The sequence below is a fragment of the Hesperophylax consimilis genome, chromosome 3, assembly GCF_061612785.1.
Source record: "Hesperophylax consimilis isolate HC1 chromosome 3, BYU_Hcon_1.0, whole genome shotgun sequence".
NCBI classification, from domain to species: Eukaryota; Metazoa; Arthropoda; class Insecta; order Trichoptera; family Limnephilidae; genus Hesperophylax; species Hesperophylax consimilis.
Window position 1 is genome coordinate 3,321,706 of NC_142838.1, and position 24,833 is coordinate 3,346,538.

A 24,833-nucleotide genomic window follows, 5' to 3' on the forward strand; every position below is an offset into this window, starting at 1 on the left:
CTATCATAACCTACACTATACACATTTATTGGCAGTTATAAGGTAAGTATACACGCACAACACTCTAGCCAAAACTGCAACATTAGCTCGTACTTTGTTTAGAATTATATTAATCTACAACAACAACGGGTGTAGCTTTGCTCAATTAGTTAACATAATTGCATAATATTTTGTGATTGCAATGCATAAAATCTGTTGCGGTGAAATGCATATGATGCCACAAACTGGGTTAAGAATAAATGACAACATTGCAAACTCAAAATTACTACAAATCAACGTGAGTTTTTAGGCAAACAAAATAATAAAGACTACGTGTAATGGTGCTCAGAGTCGGTCAATATTGTACGTGATGGATTTTTTGTTAGCATAATAGTATTATGTAAAATGGATTAACAAATATCGCGGTTTTTAAAATCGTAAATTTCATTGCGAACTTTTGACGGTATTGTAAACAGATTTCCTATTTATGTAGCGCTGATTTATTCCGCATACAAATCTATGCAAATGTTGTCTGACAGGTTAACTTCTAAGAATCGACGCCTACGACATTTGATTAAATAAATAAGTTCTCCGTTGAGTTGTCAGAAAAACTTTCTTCCCGTGAAGCCGATCATAATAAAAATAATAATTGAATTTCTACACATTTTGTAAAATAATTCATTATTTTATTTCCATTTACAAATTACCGAAGACGAGAAATTTGCATAAATGTGTCAATAATGGCAAACAAGACAAAATGTGGAATATGTTAATAGTTGTACAACATTTTTACGTGACTTTTATACGAATTTAAATTTATGGTCATTAAGTTTATTATACACATTTTTGTTAAAAATAAAGTTTCTGTTTTTAATGGTTTGTTTTTATTGTTATATTACATCATTATAATAAATATTACTGCCTGCATTACATATGAATATATTACGGATTGCTCGATTTATAACAACGATTTGTTACGCGAATATGATATATTTTACAGTCGGAGACTTTTGTTTTATCACGTGTTAAAATTAAAATCTATCATTTTGCAAAGATTATCATTATTTGTTGGGGTTGGTACTTTTATAATTAAAAATTGTCTTAACATTACTTTTATTAAATTATAACTTCACTATAGCCTCCAGAAAACCATAAAAACTGTCGCATTTATAAATATACATACATAAAATAAAATGCGTATTAGGTCGACTGTAAAATACGTCTTAAAAGTTTTCATTCATTTACATTCCTGTGAATGCTTTTAAAATACCGGTGTTGTTTATTATTTCTGATGCAGGAAAAATGCACCAAAGTAGGTACCCAATATGTTCCAATCTCTATTTGTATCAAACCTTCTTGCGTGAAATCGGCCGATGCACTTTATTCTATTGCGTTCTCAGTTCACGGCTCTCGGGCACGTACTCTAAATCTGAAGCCTTTACAGCCGTTCAATGGAGCCCGAAGATTGTCAACATCATCGTAAAATGCTTTCATCATTTTTGGAATATTCTTCCGATGAAATGGCACACCGAACCGCAGAGCACCAAGAGGCCCCTGACGACGGAGCCGACATCGGCAGTGAAACGCAATTAACATAAATGTTGAGTTTTGACTGGAAATCGTCCATTTACATATTAATGTGGATTGCAGTGATTCAAACTTGGTGTTCGGATATTAACAGCTTGTACACCTTTTAGAATAACTATACATGTATCATGTCGTTAGTCGTTAGCCGTTAGCCGTTAGCCGCTAGCGGCGTTAACATTGATTATTCTCCATTAGCCATCCGAACGAATTTATAAACATTTATTCCGCGTCGTTATTTGTCGAGATAATCATCTATACATCGAATCGGAATATGTTTTAAGTTACAAATCCACCAGCTACAAATTTTACAAATATCAAACTATTCTTTCGAGAATTTTATTGGCAAACGACCAGTCAGGCAATGTTTTGAATACTTTATGAATGAATCTTTGACCAATCCGTAATTTTCATTCAATAATTGTGATTGTAGAAACCTTTATTTGCACTGCGATTTGTTTCCGGTAGCAGGATTCCACGCGATACTCGGGCAAAGAAAATTTCCACTAAATATAATTCATGAATAATTCCTCCGGCGCGCCACATTTCCACGCTATGATCGAATTTTGTGGATGCAACCGAATTTCTCAAATCCTCGTCAAGATCCCGGAGAAATGGCAAAACGTCAAGAACACACTCGCGGCCTACATAAAAATATCTGAGAGAGAGAGAGTTACATAATTCATTCTTTCCGCCAAAAGCATTAGCCCGCTTATCCCGCCTTTACATAAACGCCGTGTATCGGGATCTTCCCCCGTGGGGTGATGGGGTGGGGGGGTGGGAAGAGTCGGCTCCTTCCAGAATGTTTAATGGTGGAGACAGATATAATCCTCGCTGGGGCTGGAGGGCTGGTGGGCTGGTGGGCTGGCGGCTGCCTGAGCTTGATGAATGACGTTAGGAAAGCGCGGGAAAGGGGCCCAAACCGACCGGATACGGAAACTTGGGAAAAGTATTTATCTGCATTATTATTTATGCACCCTTATGCTAATTCTCGAGAGGTCCATTGAAAAGAAAGACATCGATTCAATTATATGCTCCAATATATCAACAACCTTAATTTCAACAGAATTAGACTAAGACATAGGGTTTTATGATTATATTACACCCGAGTTCAAAAATTAAAGTAGTTGCCACGTGACCTTTTCATTATTTTTATAAATTTCATTTATAAGATAGGATCATTCTATTATTCAGCGTCGTTTTATTTGCGTTGAGACAAGACAGACGAAATTTATTTTGTTTTCTTACTTCTTTCTCCCATATTAATATTTTTTGTAATGTACGTGCCCCCTCCACGAATGGCAATCAGTCGCAGAAGTCAGCATTATTAAAGAAACTGATAGCTCACTCCGTCTCTCACTGATGAGTCATTTTGCCGTTTTCCCATTAGGCAGTCCCGATTTTCGCCGCCATTAATGGACTCGACTTTCTCACAACTTGACAACACAACATGACAAATATATAATCGACATTCTGGAATAATAACCAGTCGAGTGCCAAAATAGGTGCTCATTTTCCATGATGTTAAGATATTGTTAAACGTTTTGAGCGCATAAATAAATGCCTTCACACTTTTGAAATGTTCTTGAAAGTGTCTTACCTTATTTGCATTTATCAAAATATGTGCTCCGTTAAAGGTCATACACTTAAACTAATTTTATGCAAAGCCTTATTTTTGTGAAATAAAGCCATATCGTATTACCACTGACTTTTAATTCTATTTAAAAGCCCCGTTTAGAAGCTGAAAATACCAAGATTATAATTGAATTTGAGTTACTTTATCGCTATTTCGTATATTATTATTTTATTGGTCAAAGTTTGGCTTAGATATTAAAAACCTAAATTTTACTAAACATCTTATTTATTACTAGCAAAATGTTTTTGCACTTACAGTTACAATATTGCATTTTATTATATGGTGGGAGGGATTGGGAAATGTATTCGTATCTCTAAACTGTATTCTGCGAACCTTGTACAAGTGGATACATTTGAATTCATTATTAACTACGAAAACATTAACCAGCGCCAGCGGCTCTAATTTACCCTAATTTAAGCCAGAAGGGTGCATTCTGCAGAATGTTTGTTTAACTAACTGAATATCCATTACTCCCCGTTCATTGACTTGTGGATGCTTTAGTAAGTTTATTAAAAAAGAAACCATCGTGTCGGATATTCACTTGCTTTGTGAATGAGCAGGCGTGTGGGATTTTTGTCAATGCCACTGGAATACCTATAAAATATAATAGATATATTTAATTATTTACATTTAAGTGAGGAAACCAAGTAACGGAATCAAAAATACTAATTTCAGTTATGTGTCTGTAACTCCGGTTTAATGAACTCTAGAATTCGAATGTGATGTGAATTAAAGAGTCATTTTCAAAATTTGGAACTGTTTCTTTGAACAAATTCAGACAAGCGAAAAACCTACCGATAATTTTTTAATAGAAAATTTTGTTGTACTGTTTTTTTTAATAATATCCTGTAATTTTTCACGGGTATGCACTAGGTATTTTATAAATGAAATAAACGTGAACAAGTATGTGAAACAAAATACCAGGAGCACAGAAATGTCGTAGGGTAATTTGCGTTGACTTTCGCAGTGGCGCTAATGTCACAATTACGCGTAAAAAAAAAAATATATATATATAGTGTGTGGCAAGCCTACGCACGACGGAAGTGAAACTTTCAGTATTCTTCTCTCTCTCTTTTCATTTCATATTATTATTATTCAGAATGCTGTACATTATAGTTTTAAAAAGCATAAATTTATTTATAGGCGTGTTGTTAACAAATGAACGTTTAACTAGATTCCTAATATTGACATATTTATAAGTAGCATGTGATAAAAAAATTAAAAGTTATAAAAATATGGGATTCGAACCCGGGTCCTGCATAACGAGTGTCGAACGCTCTGCCTCTAGACTACGAGGAGAGGTATCTCGCGCGACGAGAAACGCGTATACAACGTGTACTCCTCAATTGACTTGTCCCGCGCTTATTTTTATAAGGGAGTTTGTATATGATAATTACGATACAATATTACGATTCGCTTCCTTCAATCGATCGTTTCAAACAGAATTAGAAGGTTCGGTCGCAAAAATTCTAAAAATAAATTGCTCAATAAAAATATATAAATGTGCATTTTTGACAACAATCATGTAGATATCTTCTTATATGTATGCCTGACAAAGTCGCAGCACGAGAGCATTTTATCACTTTTCCTCGTATTAAAAAAATCACCAAAAGAAAAAAAAAATTGTTAAAGCGGGGATCGAACCTCGGTTCTTCACGACGACAGTCGGGCGCTCTGCCTCTAGACCGCGAAGCTGAGTTTGGAGAGTGACCTAAACTAGGTATATAATATTAGCTAGGTTCCTATAGCGAAATGATCACGGTTTTTCGTGACGGTCATGAGTCGGTTTTACTCCGGTCCTCGAAAATGCATAACGCGCGTAAAGAAGTTTCACTTCAATAATAAACGTCATAACCTGCCAATAAGAACAAAATACCAGGGGCACAGAAATATGAGTCGGTATTTACGATATTTCCTTTTGGTTATTATTATAAACATTTATTGCTCACATAACGAGGAAACCGTCACACATTTTTACATTTATTCCCGTGATTTTTCATGGTCTGCGCTAGTACAGCAATGATTCTCGTGGCTCTGGAACTGGCCCGAGATGGATTCTCCTTCTGGTTCGTGCTGCGGATCTTTTGAAATGCGTGTCGCCGACTTCCGCTGGTAGAGCGCCACGAACAGTATTAAAAAAATGAAGTAACCCTTTTTTCCCACGTTATTGCGACAAGTCCTCAATAATAATAAATATTTAAGGTTATTTTAAACCTTTATTACTACATGTTCCGCCCACCTCAACAAATGAACGTCCGCCTTAAAATACCGATTATTTTGATATTATGTTTCATTAGAGCCTTGTACTTACGGAGGCTAAAAGCTCGTTTATCAAATAACTGATTCTTCATCAAATTGTGTTTTTTATAACACTGATTATTAAAGAAGACGTTAAATATTTTATCTGTTTTTATGTTATGAGTTTATTTCAATAGTAATATGATCGCGTTCTGGATACAATTCATTCAAAGATTCAAAATGCTCATCTGGAGTGAAGCTCCTACGTGAGTTTTCAAGGTCTACCTTATATCTGTGTCGTAAAATTTGAAATTTATTATATTACTAATCCGGCACCAAGTTAAAGTGGATATCAAATGCGCACAACCTACGTATTATGTTGTAAAGCTTTTTCCACTCATGTTCTCTGGACAAGATGTTATTTGTATTCTAATACACGTATTTTCAACGACATATTTCGACTAAAAGAGACATTATGACACATGATATGTTCCTTTCATACTTTTTAAGTGGGTATCTAGTTCGTTATTTCGATACTTTATTTTACTGCTCGGAAAACAGTACGCTCTTATGACTAACATAAACTTGAACAGGACTGCCTATCTAACGTGGAAGTTTACACGGTAAGAAAACTTCAGTCATTTCATTTTAAAGGATAACATCTCTTTTTTTTGGTGGGTATAAAATCCTTATAGTGTCCTATATTTTAAGAACTGTGTTATCTTTTTAGGTGGTACCTACCTACTTATATATTTTTCTTCCTGTGTTTTGATTTTAACAAGTTATTATTAGTGATATGGCCTATGCTATTATAAATCTCATAGTTTTGAAAACAAATATCGATGTTATGAAGTATCATGTATGTCGATGTTTTATTTGTCTTTAAAATACATTTTACTTACTGGAATGGTATACATTTCATTTATAGCTTTCAGCCCTGTGCTGATCATTCTGCTTACGATAATCAATTGTTCTTAGTTAATTTAGCCAACACGCTGTCCAAGAAGCACTCTCTGAGACTTCCTTGTTCTAGTACCCTTGACTACACTTCTCATGCTATCTAAATGACTGTTCGGCGTACATGACTAGTCTGTGTTAGTCGACTGGCTCTCACGCTTCTGGTTATGAGGGGTTGATTAGTCAGGGAACTTATTTCATGGTGGCTGCCGTGTATCCACGTTCCTACTGGATTTCCTCGTTTCTGACCTAGAATCATCCTAACCCTTTCACGGTAGCTGCGGATCGTTGACCCGTTTGAACTCGGTTCACAGTTTTGTTGGCACGTCTTAAAACCCAAAATATAACTTCTTCAATAATTGCAAAATCACTGTGTGGCTTTATTTTAATTTAAATATAATAAATAACTGTTCATATATGCAATATTACCTATTTTATGATAATTAAATTTATATCATGTAAATGTTTTTTTATAAAGATAACTAATTTATCATTTTTAGATTTAGGTACTTATTTATCATTTTTCAAATTTAAATTTGTTAATTTTCATTATATGTTTATCATAACGAAGTAATCATTGGTTTTAAAACATGTCCATCCTTTTTAATTAAAATTTAACATTATTTGCAAATGTACAGTGGCATCAAACCGTTGTACGGTTATTGCAAAGCGGTTTAACATTTTTATTTCAAGATTTGCGATGCAATTTGACTGTATGCCACTTTCACAACTCTTTCGAAATGATTGTAGATGCATATACCGCTCATATATGCTCATTTCGCTTACACTCTGCTTTGACCTCGCCTCGGCTCTCCTGTCAATACAGATTTACGTTTGAACGCTTTTCTGTGTGATTTCGTACAAAAGAATCACACCCTTGTTGAAAGTTTCACTTACGTGATGAATTGTTGCGGCAATCGAACTTCGGTGAACGAATTAATACTGATGTTTGTGTCGGTGTCATGGCCATAAAAATGGATTTCTAATCCTAGATGTGTTATAAAAACCAAATAATGATCTATGGATATTTTGGCGTGAAGATATTTACCATCTTCTGCTACCCTATTACTTCTCCCAAATGCAATGTAGTTTATGGTCTCCTGGTATCTCATTTCATCCCTTACTATCCCATTCTTCTTCTAGATGAGCTTTCATCGCCATGATTTCCCTTCTCAACCCTTTCTTCGAAATATAATTCATATTCTTTGATGAAATGGGATATTCACAGATTGAGAATTATCAGCTAATTTTATTGATCAGAAAATTGTCAGTGATTTTTTTGCCGTTTTTTCGATAAATTCCTTTGATCACAACCTCCCATTTAATATACCTACCTATGAAATTGAGTATTTAGAATATTTTTTGTAATTGTATCTCAAGGACCTAAAATGGATATTTCGTCAGATATTTTAACGACACTTAATTGCGAATTTCTTATGTTTTGTAATTCCCAGGAAGTGAGGAAAATAGAATCCAGTTTTTAATGAAAAATATAATTTAATACACAGATTAATATTTTTCATGTAAGAATCAATTGCAAGCAAATTTTGTAAACCTCTACAATTGTAAAGATAATTTTAAATAATATTTTTATTTCAGACCGATCAACAATGAATGCACAATTTTTAGTCTATTAACATAACATTATTAGCAACGCGGAGTGTCGATGGTGTGTGGAGTGGCCATAGACATATGAATATTAGTAGACCTGCCCTGAGTGGTTAAAAGCGTATTATTCCCCACTCCCCGTACCGGTTCCATTGGAGCCGGCTGTGCTCGCGTATGGCCTCAAGTGAATTTAGAAAACGTGACGTCATCATTCTTGTGCGAACTATGGTCGAGGCATCATCAGTTCATTTTACGAAATAACACGGCAAAATGGTGACTTGTACTATAAAAACTTAAAATAGATGTGAAAAAGAGAATAAACCCAATTGTCGTATTACATTCCATATATAAGCATTATTTTACTTTATTTTAAGCATATTTACATCGTATAATATGGATCAGTTGTAGAAACATAAATACTATCACATCGAGACACGTCTGGACGTGAAACACAAAGCTGGTTGGTTGCTGGGAAGTAAATTATGAACATTTATAAAAGTGTCTTAACTAAATACATAAACGAAATATTCGACTCTGAAAATAGAAGAAAATTTATTTTGCTGAATTTGGACTTCGCAAATTTGTTCATAACGTGGCGAGTAATTTGCGCTCCCATGTAAAAATGTCTATTCATTCAAAAGCTGATTTTACTTTTAAGAACTAAATGGTGATATTATAATGCGAGATGCCTATATACTATCAGATTGATTTATTGACGAATCACAGTCAGCTTTACCCTCTTCGTTCTTCAACAGTTGATTTTACCCCTCATCCTTAATTTCTAGTCTATTAATATTCATATGTCTGTGGGAGTGGCCCATATTATATTGATGTCATTCCCTCTTCCATTTAATTTAGATATGCTCCCAGGTGCTTGCCATGGTACTGCAGTAGCTGGTGTAGTTACAATGCCCAATGCTACAGTTGGTCACAGCGAGGTATAATAATTCACTTAGTGCCGCGCCCGTCCGATGCTCCGCCCTACCGTTTATTCTACTTTCACGCGATTTGATTATTATGCGAATTAATTAATAATTAAACGGGTTTCTGCCGTTTCATGCCAAGCAGCCGTCATACTGCGGCGGGGGCGGGGGCGGGGGAGACCGCGCCTCTGACTCTGAGGTTTTACTCGTATGCGCAAAAAATGTCGCCACAAATGTCATATTTTAATTTCGTTAATTCATTTGGCGATAACACCGGTTAATAACTCTCGAGCATAAACAGAAATTATTGATACCATTTCGGTCGTATTCGGGCACGGAAGGTTTTCAACAAGTTAATATTATTAAAATAAACAAGTCGTGGATGATTTTTTGTAATCGTACTGAAATGTAAAATCTCCAAACCTGTTCGTTTAACAAACATGATCAAAAGTTTACCTTAATTTATTATTCAACTAATTAAAATTTCGGTGTTTGAACTACGACGTATTTAGTCATAGTGGATGTAATAAGCGTGACTCTGTATTTAAAAATGGTATCATTAAACCCACCCGTCTGTGTGGCAAGAACTTAGCGATTAACACAATGACCCGGGGTCACTATTTGACCCAAGGACCAAAGGGCTAAAGTTTCCAAATACTTCGCGCCGTATTGTATTACAACAAAATGGACGTCGTCTCGGTCACACTTAAACATATGGATATAATATAAAAAGACGTGAATTGTTAAGAGAATTCACACCTTTTAAAAAGTCGTAAACATTTTTTGCACGATTCGGTGTATTTTGCGTTTTTATATGGCTTCTCATTTTGGTACCTTTACCCCTCTCTCAAATTTCCAATAAAGCTCCCCCCAGTAAAATGGGGTAACTTATTTCCTGGGTAGACCTCCGAATTCATCACTGCGAACCCTTCCTTTCATCCTCGTGTCACTAACTTGCCCTTCGACTGTCATCAATGATATATTTGGTCCATAGACATGAATATGTATGGGGATACATATGCGTTTTCCCCACAGTCCCACGGCACGGCAGTAAATCTCTCACAATATTGACATTTCTTTGGTCAGCCCTGGGTCCATACGACCAAGATAATATATGGCGTCTTCAACAAATGTATCTCTTATCCCCTCCGACCTCCGTTATTTTATTACGTTGTTCCTACATTATGTCGACAAGCCCAGCGGAAGGGTTGAACATATTTATGCCATTAATAATTATTTCCTCAAAATATTTTATGTAAATTTTTTGATCCTGCTTGCAAAATGAACGAATTTTATCTTACACGATTTCTTAATCTAAATCTGAAATATGATGTTTCAGGCCTTGCATATACCACTCCTTTGCTCTAATTGAGTTCAAATATTGAATCAATTTAGTTCATACAGCTTTTTCGTTCCCCGAGATGATTAATGGGACTTGCAAGGAGTAGGTACTAAAAAGTTTAATGTGATGAATCTTCTTTCAGATAGCGAATTGGTTCAGAAATTCGGAATTCTCTGGAACTGTATTAGAAACTTCAGAACTGAAATACTACGAAATTAGCCTTTCTGTGGTAGAATGTATGGTTCGCTTGGTGAAAATAGTTGGAAGATTATAAGATTTAACCTGACACACATCATGTTTAAGATATTAATTGTAGATACAAAAAATGTCCGCTTATTTCGCTCGTATAATGCAAAAGAAATTCTTACGTTTTATAAATTTAAAAATGGGTATTCCAGCAATTATGTTGAACTACAACACTCGTTAAATTATATGAATATGCTCAAATTGTCATACAGAAGAATTGTCACCGACTTGGTATTTCTATATAAATTTCTAAATTATTTAGTTGATAGTCCGGTATTGCTAGAATTGAATCGCTTCCGGATTCCACAATGTAATAATCAGGAAAGTCAGGATTTATTTCAGTGCAGAAATTCTGGGATTAACTACCATACGCTTCTTTCGCAATACGCGGGCGATTTTCCCTAAATTGGAGTCTCTTAAGATTGTCACCGTAATTTTTTGTAATAAGTTGCAGCTAACTAGTAAAATAATAGTTTTTTCCGTGGTTTAAGCTTACACGTTGTTAAAATGTAATTCAAAACGGTTTAGAATATCAGTATTTAAATTCCGTGACAACCCGGGAACATTAATCCAATACGGAACCTGCTGCTGAATGGTTGGTTTGCCGCTCGCTTGCAGTATGCTCCGGTACCTCGCTAACTCTCCTGTCAGCATTGTTATCAATCACTTAATCTTATCACACAAAGTTGTAGCTTTCTATGGCAGAATCGTGACGTACACGGGGCCCGACACTCGCCATACATGTAGCTGCAATCTGCCATAGTCTGATATTCCCCTGTTCGATCCCCGGTGTGGGCGAGAAGTGGGCGCGAGCCTTTAACAAGTGCTGTTGGATTCGAATCTCTTTATTTAAAATTCACCATTGCTTGCTGCACCTACAATTCTTTGTTTGTCTGGATAACCCAACACAATAAAAACGAATAAACATTAATTTAATATTATTACACAAAATCCTCCCATAGTATCTGCCAGAATCTGCTTAGTATATTAAAATTGCTCACCTAAGAGAACGTGTCTAAAATTATTACCATTACGTAAATAGTGCTAAAACTAATTCTTGGTGATTATATTTGACTCTAAATGCACTCAACCTAAAATAAATTACGACACTACTGATGCTCTTATGCACCTATAACTTTCGTATCATCACGTTTATAATATAATTTTATAAATACATGAATGGCATTTAGTTTATATACGTATTTTTGTCGACGATGATTTAAGTAAAAGTAATTTAATAAAACTAAATGCCTTCGTTGGAGTAATGCACTTCAAAGTATTTTGTCAACTTTTGTAATGTATTTGGCAAGTCTGCCTCCTTTGTTCCGCCTGCTCACATTTTATTCCTGTCGAGTGTTAACGTAATTAGTGTCGGGATATTTTTTGTGCATTCAGCGGAGCGGTTTCTACAAAATTGCGTTCAGTTCCCGGCCGATAATTTATGTGACGGTCCCGGGTCCGGTCCAGCCAGCTCCCACCTCCTCCTTCCACCTTCGGGCGGGGAGTTCCTTATCTTAAGTTTGAGGTGGCGCTGTAGGTCTATGGGTCGAGAAAAACAGAAAATTCTCCTTTTACAAGATAAATGCGGTGAAACGTTGACGTTATCGTAATGAAATGCCAACATTATATTATGCGACATGTTTCACTTTATCTTTGTCCGAGTTCTGAACTTTCTATAATTCGATTTGTTTTTTCATTCCGAGAACTTAGATAATGTCTTTAGAAGAGGAATAGTTCTGTCCGGGAAATGAAAAAGACATTTAAAGGCCAGGCACTATGCGAAATTTGTTTCCCCGAAAAGGCAAAGAGAATTGTTACCTCTTGTTAGAGTTTCAGTCGCATTTTTTAGACGGTTGTAATGAATACTTATTTGTTTAATTCCTGGTGCAGAGTTACTTATAGCTTAGGCCGAGACGGGGGTAATAAATCTGCGGCTGCAGACGCTGTAGCAAATAAAAAGCTCGAGTGTTCGCGACGTCTCGCCTGGATAGAAGCTGGGACGGGCAGCAGGATGCAGCAGGTACAGGCCAGGAGCGGTGGGGCCCTGCACGTGTAAGCGCGGCGTACGCCCTGTTCCGGGAGCGCGTGGGCGCTCCGCAGTGACAATTGGGCCTTGCCTCCGGCCGCCTCTTATTCCTTACAGCCGGATTTCTGATAACACGCATATTATATCCCGCGGGAGATTATATCGGCTCTTTCGTTTTAAGAAATATTTAAAAAAGGCTTTTTATTTTAGAGTGGTTTTCGCATTCTTAATTTATATTTCGGCCTTCTCACTGTGAGATACTGGCTTCCTCTCTCTCTCTCTCTCAAACGATCATATAAAGTTTATAAAGGGCCACTAAAACTTGTGACCTTTGTTTATTTTATCTCGGATGTTCCGTCATTTTATAAAACATTCTTCTGGAAGGTCGTGCTGATGCAATCTACCGGTTAGCGGATGTGGGACGCGTCACCTCCACTCTCCGGTAGTGACTTATGAAAGCGAGTTACGGCAAAAGCGCTGCTGATAAAAACTCATCTTCCCTAAGTATCTCTGTTTACATATATTTAATACCACCTTCGTGTGACTTCGCGCCGACTCGTGACGCCGGAGGACCGAGCCCGTGGCTTGTCATTGTCCCAGCGGCTAGCCTCGGCCTCGGCGCTAGTGCTCCCCGCCCACCGCCGTATTTTCTGGAAGTTTACGGAACTCATCCCGCGCGCTGATAGCTCGGCCTGCTTTGCCATTATCCGCGAGCTTCGCCATAAAGTCCCGCAACAACAATATCGTCTGCCCAGAGTTATGGCGTTTAATGCCCTAACCCATTACGACTTTTTACCGACTAAATAACACCACGGGCGATACGACGCGTGGAGCGTTTCCCGAGAGCGTTATGCAATGCGACAACTTCTTTCTCGGAGCGATTCAATAAACAACACATTATTTCGCTCTCTCTATGTATATTCGATACGTGTGGTCCTCCCATAGTTCAACGATCGGGTCGTAGCCATTTTAGTATTATCTTAACCGGTTTAGTCACGTTTATAACTAATGTCATGAAATATCCCGTATTTCGAACCCAAACAGGTGTTTGATATTATATTATGATAATGTACCACCTCGTAAACTTCTAAAACTGATTGCATGATTTCGCTACATTGCGTTCAGGAGTAGTCAATTTCACTAATATTAGTATTTACCCTTCGACAAGTTTATAAAATAATGTTGCCATGCATTCCACTTGGACCTTGGCCTAGCCTCCCAAGAGATTGTCTTTCATGACCTACTCGGTGCCGTTTGTCGCAACCAGTCATTTTAAAGATTTATATTTTTAAAGTTTGTTTTTATTCCTCCAGCATCAATGGCTTATGGCTGATGTACCGTGTTGCAAGATCCCTCGGTCGTTTTCCATGAACAATGGTCTCTGTTGGTCGCTGTTTCCGACGCACTATCTATCTACTGTCGACCTATCGGCGGTCACATTATCAGTCCTCAATCCTCACGCATAAAAGCACATTTGTGTAATGCCTCGACGAGGAATACGACCATTGTTCCGCATTCGCTTTATGACAAATAACACGATTCAGAATATTATAGTTTATGTTCTTCAATAGAGATCTCATGATTAAACCGACATTCGAACTATTACACCAAACGTGACGTGTGGCTTTAAGACAGTTGTTACTATGCCTTCCAACATAATTTATAATAATTTCTATATAAAACTAGCTGAAATGTACCCGGCGTAAAGTATTGAGGTTGTGAATTCTAGTGTACCTGAAGGCTGGGTGGATTTTTAAGGTGGAAATTATATAATTGTATTATAATAAGTATTTGTTCACTTAATCGTGCGATGTCTTCCTCGATCGTCCTCGCTTTCTTCTACCGTTGTCTTCCACGGCATACATTCTCCTTAAAACACTTTCTTCGTTAATCTTGCCTCATTTTACCTTACATAATTATTTGAGCATTAGCAATTGTTGGCATGAAATCCACGTCGTTACCGTTAAAAAAACTACATTATATCCACTTTAATTCGACGTATCTCATTCTAGTGCAGAGATAATGTGTTAAGTCTTTCTCTGGCATACCCAACTTCTTCTACCATTCAAATTAAAACCACTCTCTAAACACTCCTGCCACTAATAAGTATAAACTTTGAAAGTTTCAACGCAATCGGATGAATGGTACAGGAACGCGCACGGGACCAACAAAGAATCATTCAGATTTTTTATTCATAATTTTTTTCGACTTTTCATGCGATTTCGAAAATACCCACCTTAAGACCGGTCGGTGGCCGAGTTGACATCGCGCTTGGGACCCACTCGGGCGTAGTGTGATCAATTCCTCGGCTGGCTAAGTCCTCCATCACAAAACAAGCAACATTTTCGGCTTACTGTGGTGGTAGTAGGAGATTTTCAAATATTGTCAGGTTATTCGTAACCCGGGAATGTTTGTCTTTCTTTAAAAAATAAAAAAATAAAAAAAAATTAATTTTAGGGTCGATATCCTGGTGGGTAGGACGCGCAGCTCAGGTCGATGGGTCCTTTTCAGAATTTAAAATAAAATACTTCTACATTGAATGAATTATTGAATTAATTCTCCTAGTGAGGTGTTCACGTAACATACAATATCACCCACACACAGTTTTACCTATATCAACCTATGTTCTTTATTTTTTTATACCTTTTTCTGTACTTTTTTCTCTGTACTACAATATAAACCACTGTAATCATTTGTAAAATGTGTATTCAAGAATGGACATAAATAAATAAATTGAAGGGAATATGTATTTTCGTTCTAATTTCTAATTGCATACTACCTAGTAGGCCGTCAGTTTTCGTAAATTGTCCGACAGATCTCTGCAATATAATTGCGGGACGTACTTGTTAATTTGACAAGTGTTACAAGCTAACGGGATCACAGCCATAAATTACATTATTTTATGTATATATCATTCTACCATTGCTTCATCCGACTCAGTGTCGCTTTAACGGTCCCGCAACATACAAATTGATGATTTACATAATATCCTAATGGCATACCATTTTCCCGTTCATCGTTGCAAACCGAAAGCTCATGCGGAGTGATTATTTAAATTAAATGTGTTTTTGTTTGCTAAATCGTTCTGGAGAGGTCACATTTTTTTCCGTGGAATAATAAACCCAATGAATTCGTTCATTTATAGAATTATTTTAATGTTTTGAAAAATATTTATGTTTTCCCGTAAATTGGGCTGATCGGATATCCGAGAATTTAAGATACAATTTATAATATTTTTACTAAAAAAATACGTCTCGCAATATGAATTTGAACCATGATAAATATATTTTCTTTCTTTTCTTTCGATATTTATCTAGGTACCTACTTTTATAATATAATTTCTATATACTATTTAAAAAATGTTATTTTATATTATGCAATATGTTTGACCCTTCGTACACTATATAAATAATAATACTTGGATGTTTTGTATAGGGTTTGTATTTGTATGGGGTTTGAATCCGCCGGTAACCGGATAAATCGTCACAATGATAATTCATCACATCTTTAAAAAGTTATATAAAGTCATGGAAAGTGATGAAACAATAACTTTATTAACTGCGTTATGTGGGTTAGGTTAGGTTAGGTTAGGTTATTATTCGTTAGTTATAGTTAGGTTAGGTTAGGTTCTTATGTTATGGCAGTGCACATTTTATGATGGTTAATTGACAAAATTACTTGTTTATGTAAAAGCAATGATTAACAGCATCTTTCTTCTGCAGGATGTCAAGTTGCCGAGAGAGTTCGCGGTCCCGGGGCGGGTGGTGAGAGGGAAGGCAGAGGGAAGGGAAGAGCCCCCATCCACCATGGCGCCCCCCGCAGCCCCTGCAGTTCCCGCAGCTCTCATGCTGCTGCTCCTGGTCCTGGTCAGAACCGCCACAGCCTGGTCCCCCGACTCCAACGCCAAGCTATACGTCAAATACGGTGAGTTTTTTGTACAAATTATTTATTTGTAAGAAACAAACAGCTTATATAATACAAAGATATTTGTATGAAGATACATATGAGGTTAAACCAAAAAGTTTTGTGTTCTAAAGTTGGTAAGAGATATGAATTTTATTTTGCCTTAAAACTAATAATTAGGTAGTGGGGAGAGAAAGAGAAATATAGGATAAGGATAGGTGATGCTCGCGATATATTCTATTCTCTTGCATTAATAATTTTTGATCGTACGCGTTTTTTTTTATTTTTTATAGTGAATACCTCACAAGAGTCCCAACTGCTCCCGTCTGGAGCCAGTGAGACTATGGCATCCCCAATTGGGGGATGTTGTGAGGCTGAAGGTAAGTGGGGAAGGGAAAGAGGAAGGTGGGGAAGTACCTGGCTATTCAGATCTAGTCACTAAACACGGCTAAAGCCATTTGGAGCAACGTTTCAATTCTGAATGGTGGTCTTACACCAGGGCGATACTGGTATTATCTTCCACTCTGGAACGTGCCGCAAATATACTATATATTATTTTAATTAATTAATTGTGAAATAACACAAATTAATCAAATAAAATTTATTTGCGCACGCCGGGTACGAACCCGCGACCTTCGGAATGGCAGTCCAATGCGTTACCACTGGACTATGCCGGCCGTCAGACTTACTTCGGATCGATATTTCTAAAGTTTATTTGCTAAGAATGTCTATGTGATGAAATTTTCTGTTATACGGGAAATTGGGGAATTTTTTAAATACAACAAGTTTGTTCAATTCACAGTAAACAAAAATAGGATTGAGGTCCTCTTAGAGTTTGATGCAGTTTTCGATTGTTTTGACAACTAAGTAAATATATTTTTTTATCATCTGCGTGCGCTAGGTAATTAACATGTAAAAATATTTTTGATACATAATTAAATAATAATACCTCTAAATGAGAACCTTGAGGTGCGCCGGAGAGCACAGAAAAAAGCTGGACTTAGTTCTCTCAACTGATACACATTGAAGTCCGAAGGTATGAAGGGAGCATGGGCTCTGACGCGCACACACACGCATTTTTCTTAAATTGGATAATATTATAACAAAATTACTGCAGTTAATACACGAAATAAATCTCGGTACCATCCTATTAAGATTTCACTCATTTTACTCAGTCCCTGGGGAGGAAGGTTTAATCCTCAGTCAAACAATTTTTTTTTTTTTAAATATATCTATTAATAAAAAATAGATGTATCATAGTAATAAAAACTTTGCCTTTTACGGGTTGTTTTTTTTTTTGCTCTTAAAGAAATTTGAACTTTGAAACTGTTCACCAGCGTTATTTTCAACCTCCTTTTTTAAAAGATAAAATTTAATTCGGATCTGTTGGTCCCTTAGAAGCTTTTAATTAACAGCATTTTGTAATTTCCCAACTTTATTTTTGTACCTCTTGTACATAATTTGATATTTAGTGGTTATTTTACCTGTCCCCTCCCTACATAGGTTATGGTCCGACCCTTGCGTCAACAAGTTTAGCCTTTCCGGGCAAAGGACTTAGGAGTATATTATTACGTCGGGGGGGAGAAGTGCAGATGCCTAGGTATGGAGCTAACATTTCCGTGTAGGCGGATCTGTTTGCTCGAACCACTAAAATGTTTATGGAAGTCATCCATCATCTTGTTCCGAGGCTCCAGACGGTGGACTGCGCCAAAAGAAAAGCTACTATCTGCCGCCACGTGTGTGTGGAACGGGGTAAAATGGAACACTGCGACTGAACATTGATTCGCAATACATACTGTCTTCACCTCACTAGCCAGTGAATTGCATTTTACAATTGTATGTAACGACCCACTAGATGTTTCTATATGTTTGATAAGGCTTGTCAACTTAATTAGAAGAACCAATTTGTTTGACAGTCATCAGGACTGGGAGGATGGTGTAATCCCAGGATTACACGAGATATATAAAACTGTAACATTTAAAGAAGTATTGGGTAGGTACTTAATGATAACGTAAAATAAAACTACATGTAAATAAGTAAATTTTAAATAAAATTTAGTTGTATTGGATTGTTGGTTATTCAAACAAAATAACACGTCGTGATGAATATGAATTCAGTGACGCTCTTTTTAAAAAAAATATGCATCTTTAGAATCTTACTTGACCGCCAGAATTCAGTTTTATCAATCAGTATTAAAAATTAATGCTTAATAATATTATTTTTATGGAAAACAGTTTTCCAATAATATCTTGTGTAGTATATATATATACTTTTATGGTACTTACAGCTGAATATAATTTACGTTAATTCCGGTAGATTGTATATGGGCACTTAAAATATTACATTAAAATATTTTTACTTCCTATCTATCCTCCCACAAATCCATTATTTTAACATCATATAAAACATAAAAATCGAATAATTAATGATGTTTATGAAGGCTTGTTGGCACAAGAAGAAACGCTGCCAAAAAATGTGAAATTCCGGAATAGAATTATTATTGCTCATCTTATTCTATCGGGAGTTTGTTGGAACAGACGCAAGTCAACTTCTTGCGGCGCCATTATGATTGATTAATCCGACTTCACCAATCTGCCTCTAGGCTTTATTGTACTTTAGGGAAAACAGATAGTTTTACTTGTTTTATCAAGAGAAAAATTCACAACATTGGCATTTTCAGCATCATAACAGAATTCAAACTCTGCGGTGTTCAAACTATTTTTAGTGAAGCTTTGAATAATCAAGTATTCCAAACATCCCCCTGCCCCTCTTTCTATCAGTCAAACGTTCCGCATACCACAAATTAATACAGCATTCTATATTTCGGATGAATAAAATAATCTAGTTAAGTCTGATAAAAGTGATAAATATTTACTCAATCTTGAAATAGTTCTAGGTGTTTACAATCGGTAATCGGCTTACCCGAGAAATACTACGAATGATCTATCTGTTAAGTATGTATGGGTCGTTGTACTTACGAAAAGTATAAGGTTACTAGTGAAAAGAGGATTTCAAGCTCTGAATTAAATTTATTTATTAACAGTGTTGGCCCAATTAATGAAGATATCTAACTGACGGTTGGTGCCTTTCCAACATATTAAGATATCATCTATATATGTGACATAGTATATGATGTATTTAGCTAAGGGTGACATAAGAATAATATTTTCAATATGATCCATAAATATCTCCGCTAGAAGCTGGGTTAAAGGTGATCCCATGGGAAGTCATTTTCTTTTTAATAATACCTATTTTGAGCAATTGGACGGACTTCAAGACATTAATGTGGGGAAAACAGATTTCAAAATACCCCCACAGAATATCAAATCTACTGTCACAATTTTTTTTTATTAGTAAATCGGTTTAACCGGTAGTAAATAATTTTAAATTGGGAGTGGGTAAAATAGAATCATATAAATAAGTCGTATAAACGTGGTTAAAACCACAGTTTGAAAATGGCATTGAAAGCCGAAATAGCTGTAACAATAACAAAAACCAAAAATATACTAGCAGAACTTAATAATTTTATTATTAAATTTGATTTAAATTAATTAGAATTTAACGATTATAGTTTGGAAACCTTTGACATTTTCCTAACTGCACGAATCTAAATTACAGATAAATCATTTCTATTATTGCTTTACATAGCAGAATATAATTTAGTGTTACTAAGAATATTTGAACTACGTAGTACAAACATCGGTGGACATTTTTTAAATGTTATGTAAATGTTTGAAAGGAAACGCATAAGTAATTTTATCTACTTGGCATTCCGTCAATCCGTTTCCTCAACATATACCGTGCAAACGTAATTTTCGTGTTTACTGAAAAGAGTCAGATAATGTCAAACTGACAACAACTGCTTATAGTCCGTGTGAGTGACAGAGCGCCACCTCCCGCCTCAAAATGTCTCGGAAACTAGCTTTTTACTTAATCTTGAAGAGGGCTTTGCTTACTTTTGCTCAAATTTTGGAAACAGAATGAATACAAACAGCTATTTTTTTATAATTAATGAATACTCGCCATTTTTACTTTTTAAAGCAAGATATTTTTATCTTCTACCGCTAAAAGCTTTCAGGTTACATAACCTTGGTGCTCGGGAAATAGGTATAAAAAATACTACTATATTGACATATATATAAGTAGCATGTGATAAAAAAAAAATTAAAAGTTATAAAAATATGGGATTCGAACCCGGGTCCTGCATAACGAGTGTCGAACGCTCTGCCTCTAGACCGCGAGGAGAGGTATCTCGCGTGACGAGAACCGCGTATACAACGTGTACTCCTCAATTGACTTGTCCCGCCCAAATTTTCGTTTTCAAACAAGGCAAATGAATAATATCACATAACGTCTCGTTAACGCTTTATATATATATATATTTTTTTTTATATTAACTCCACACAGGAGGCCCTGGAGAAAATAATTTCCCTCAGGGCCTATGTCATCTTTGGGGATGCTGTGTGGAGGCACTTTTTGTGGAGAGGAAGGAGTGAACATGGGTCTTGAAGAGTCCCATGTTGTAGGAGAGAGGAAACACAGAGGCCGGCAGTTCGTTCCACAGCCGAGCTGTTGAACTTAAGAACGAATCGTAGAAGCGACCCGTTCTCATGTGACAAATGTCAACTGTGTACAAATGTTGGGCGCGCGTTTGGCGTGTATCCCGACTACACACCGGTGCCGAAGGGATCAAGGTCGAATCGAAGATTTATCGGCAGTGTGAAGTCATATCTGTCGTTTTTCAAAATATTTCCGTATATTTGTCCGTTTTGGAAAAGATCTATCGTGTTTTAACAGTCTCATACCCGTATGGAGTCTGAATTTGAAAAACATTTCTAAATTTTGAAAAACTCACTTACGGCTGTGTTTTTTACTTAAAAAACATGTCACGCACGTCCGCGAGGGTAATTAGCCGCGTTATCGGCCTTGATTAGTAATTTTAATGATTCAAAATAAAAATAATTAATTAAAATACCGAGCGACTCTACCGGCTCGATTTGTAAGCTATATTTCGACCAAAATATCATATAGGTACCGACCGTTACTTCTAGCCAATTACTCGAGTGAACACCTGCCGGTCTAGAGTCTCACTAAATGGATTTAGACATTTCGGGAGACTCTCGGTTAAAATTAACAAATTTATGTAATTTTTTACTACATTATTATTATTACAAATCATGTAGATATCTTCTTATATGTATGCCTGACAAAGTCGCAGCACGAGAGCATTTTATCAATTTTTTCGTATTAAAAAATTTAAAAAAGAAAAAAAATTAGTTAAAGCGGGGATCGAACCTTGGTTCTTCACGACGATAGTCGGGCGCTCTGCCTCTAAACCGCGAAGCTGAGTTTGGAGAGTGACCTAAACTAGGTACATAATATTAGCTAGGCTCCTATAGCGAAATGATCACGGTTTTTCGTGACGGTCATGAGTCGGTTTTACTCCGGTCCTCGAAAATGCATAACGCGCGTAAAGAATTTTCACTTCAAAAATAAAATTAACACAGCTCTTAAAAATATAAATTAATTTTTATTTTACCCATATTCATAGTAGTTTTATGAATAATATAAAATAAACTATGTAAATGAAAATGTTTGTTTGTTCAAAATCTTAAATTTCCGAAAGTTCTTCACCGATTGCTTTGAAATCGGAATCAATAAAACCCTCTTTGAAATCGGAATCAATAAGACCCTCTTTGAAATCGGAATCAATAAGACCCTCTTTGAAATCGGAATCAATAAGACCCTCTTTGAAATCGGAATCAATAAGACCCTCTTTTGAAAATCCTCGATGATGGTGATTTTCTCTGTCAGCAATATTATTATTTTCTTATTTAAAAATGAAAAAGCAAGATGTAGCATAGGAAATAATACACTTTTTGTAGAAATCACAGCTGTTAGATAAAAAAAAACTCTGTTTTGTGTTTAAAAGATTTATAACTTGTGAACGTGGAACCCAATCTTAACAAAATCGGTTAGATAAATAGTAGATTTGAGATATCTTGTACACCAAAGAAAAAACAATACTGCGTCATCGTCTCAATCTGCGGTTCCTGGACCGTACATGAGGTCGTCCATTGTTGCCGCGATGTCCTCCGACTTCTTTTGAGCAGCTTTTTCAATTTCCTTGCCTGTTTAGTCTCCTGTTGGGCTCTTATGTTGGCTACATATATTCGTCCAATCACTACCTAAGTTTCGGGCTGACTCACTTCTAATTGCTGTAACTTCGGAAACAATTTTAATTTTGAAATGGTTTAATGTTTAAAATATTCATAAAAGTATTAAGACCAAAAAAAATTATTTGATTTTTGAAAATCTAAAGGTGGTGTAACCACTTATATATATACTATGAGGTACAAAATTGTCTTTTGAAAAAATATTTTTATGTTGAGAAGGCGCAAAGCTAGATTTAAGATTTTAAATCATTTTATTTTTATCTTAGATATTGTAAACATTGATTGTGCTATCTCGAGTTACTCTTCTCCGTGCATTCACCCCACATTGTATTTATAGTAATATATTTCGTATGTCGTTTTTTGTCAAATACAGTTTGTAGGCGCAAAAGGAGGTACCTAAAAACTTATTGTTTTTAGAAAAAGTATTTTGATGTTTAGTGGTGTATAGCAAATGAAAAGGAAGGGATTGGTCGTCCAATTACTAATAAATAGTTCCGCCAATTGTGTAGCTAGTAGTTATGTTTGGACTGGCAGATGAATGTTTTAGTATTTGCCGGTCGTTGTTTCGGCAGTGCTCGTTTCAGCATTCGTTAATTCGGCCCGCATTGATGCCCCTGGGTATTGGTATTGACAGGCGCCCCTATCGAGCCCTGCCCATGCCGCTGCGTTGGCCGGGGCCAGTCTGTTTGTGACACTTTGTCAATCAATCGACAATGGGGACTTTACTGTCTCTTTTCACTACAAACACCGAATAGAACAGTGGATGTGCAAATGGTGGCTCTCCTGCCGTTTGCTCGTGACCAAGTGAAAACAATTTGAAAATATCAATTTCTTAAATAACTAAAACAATGAATGTACCATCTCGAATCATTAGTCTTCTCCATGCAATCACCCCATTTTGTGTATTGTTTTTTCAACCAATAACATTAAACAAGGAAGGAATGAAGCATTGAGTTGACGGATGTTTGAATTGTGAATATCGGAAGGAACGCCAAGAAAACTTTCTTGTAACCGCTAACTTGCAACTTCTCCGATATTGTCAACTTTGTTATGAATAATGATTTGGAATATTTATGAATACCCTTCTTTCTAATACGTTTTAAGGTTTTTAAAATATTTTTTATTGTATACAAATATCATGATAAAAGATTCGCTTCTGAGTAGTAGTTGGAATTTTCTACGAAAACACGGCCCTCTTTTAAAAAAGCTTGCGTACCACTGGAATGGAACAACTCTGGGATTTGGGATATTTTTTTCTTCACATTTACATAAACAACCCCCTACGAGCAATTAAATAACGCTGTTTAATTTATAGCCTTTCATTACTCCACAACCTAAATGTTTATGATAGTGTAAAATTTATTAGTCCAATTATTTTCCAAACACATTCATCTATCTCATACAACCAGTAGGCTGTATAATGTACAAGTTTAATGATTGCCAGCGGTTTCTCAAAACGATGAATTTAACAATGTATTATGATCAAATTATTGGCACTTGACGTGTCCGCCATAGCTAACGGCTCCCATCACCATCACCATCACCGGCCCTCGAGTGACGTGACGTGGCCTTGTCTTGTTCTGGATTACGTCTGGTGTCTTGAGACTTGAAGTGTCAAGTTAATGACGAACACCGCACAGCACAGCACAGCGCGGTAATCCGCACTAACCTTGGGAGGAAGAAACGCGAGCATATCATCTGATATCTGCACTTAATGGCCTCTTACGTACAGAAAACACGTATTATGCACAACATGCTCAAGCACACACACACCCACATCCACACACTTGACTCGGGGTAGATCATTCCGACATCTACAAGAGTTTTTATCCCTCTTCGCTCGTATATCAGACGTCAATTCTTATATAAAAATAACAATATAGCTGTTCACATTATTCCGTATCTCAAAAGTCATTTGGAATATCGAATTTCTCTCGACATCGTATAAGAATCCCAAGAACTCGAAATATCGAAAGGATATAATATATTATTATCTTCGTGATTCCAATATTGATAGTGATATTATGATTTTCAAAGACGACGTTGCAGTATTAAAATAAGGAAAACCGTGTAGCGTAGCATATGAAGATGTCAAGGATTTTGTCGTTAGAGCGCTGTGGATATTCCATGAATATAGATCCGGAAATAGTTTTCCCCTCCTCTAACCTGATTTCCTATTTGACGGGAAGTGAGTTCCGATCACATCGAGTAGTG

General features: G+C 36.2%; 1 protein-coding gene across 3 annotated transcripts in view; it reads left to right on the forward strand.

Annotated features, from left to right (window-relative positions):
- Positions 1–24,833, forward strand: part of Sema1b (Semaphorin 1b) — a 262,804-nt gene that overhangs the window by 206,368 nt on the left and 31,603 nt on the right. For all 3 annotated transcript variants that reach the window (XM_089647332.1, XM_089647350.1, XM_089647341.1), the window contains one exon: positions 16,262–16,463. In XM_089647332.1, the coding sequence (XP_089503458.1) occupies positions 16,346–16,463 (118 nt within the window). In that variant the 5' untranslated portion in view covers positions 16,262–16,345. The remainder of the gene's footprint in view (positions 1–16,261; positions 16,464–24,833) is intronic.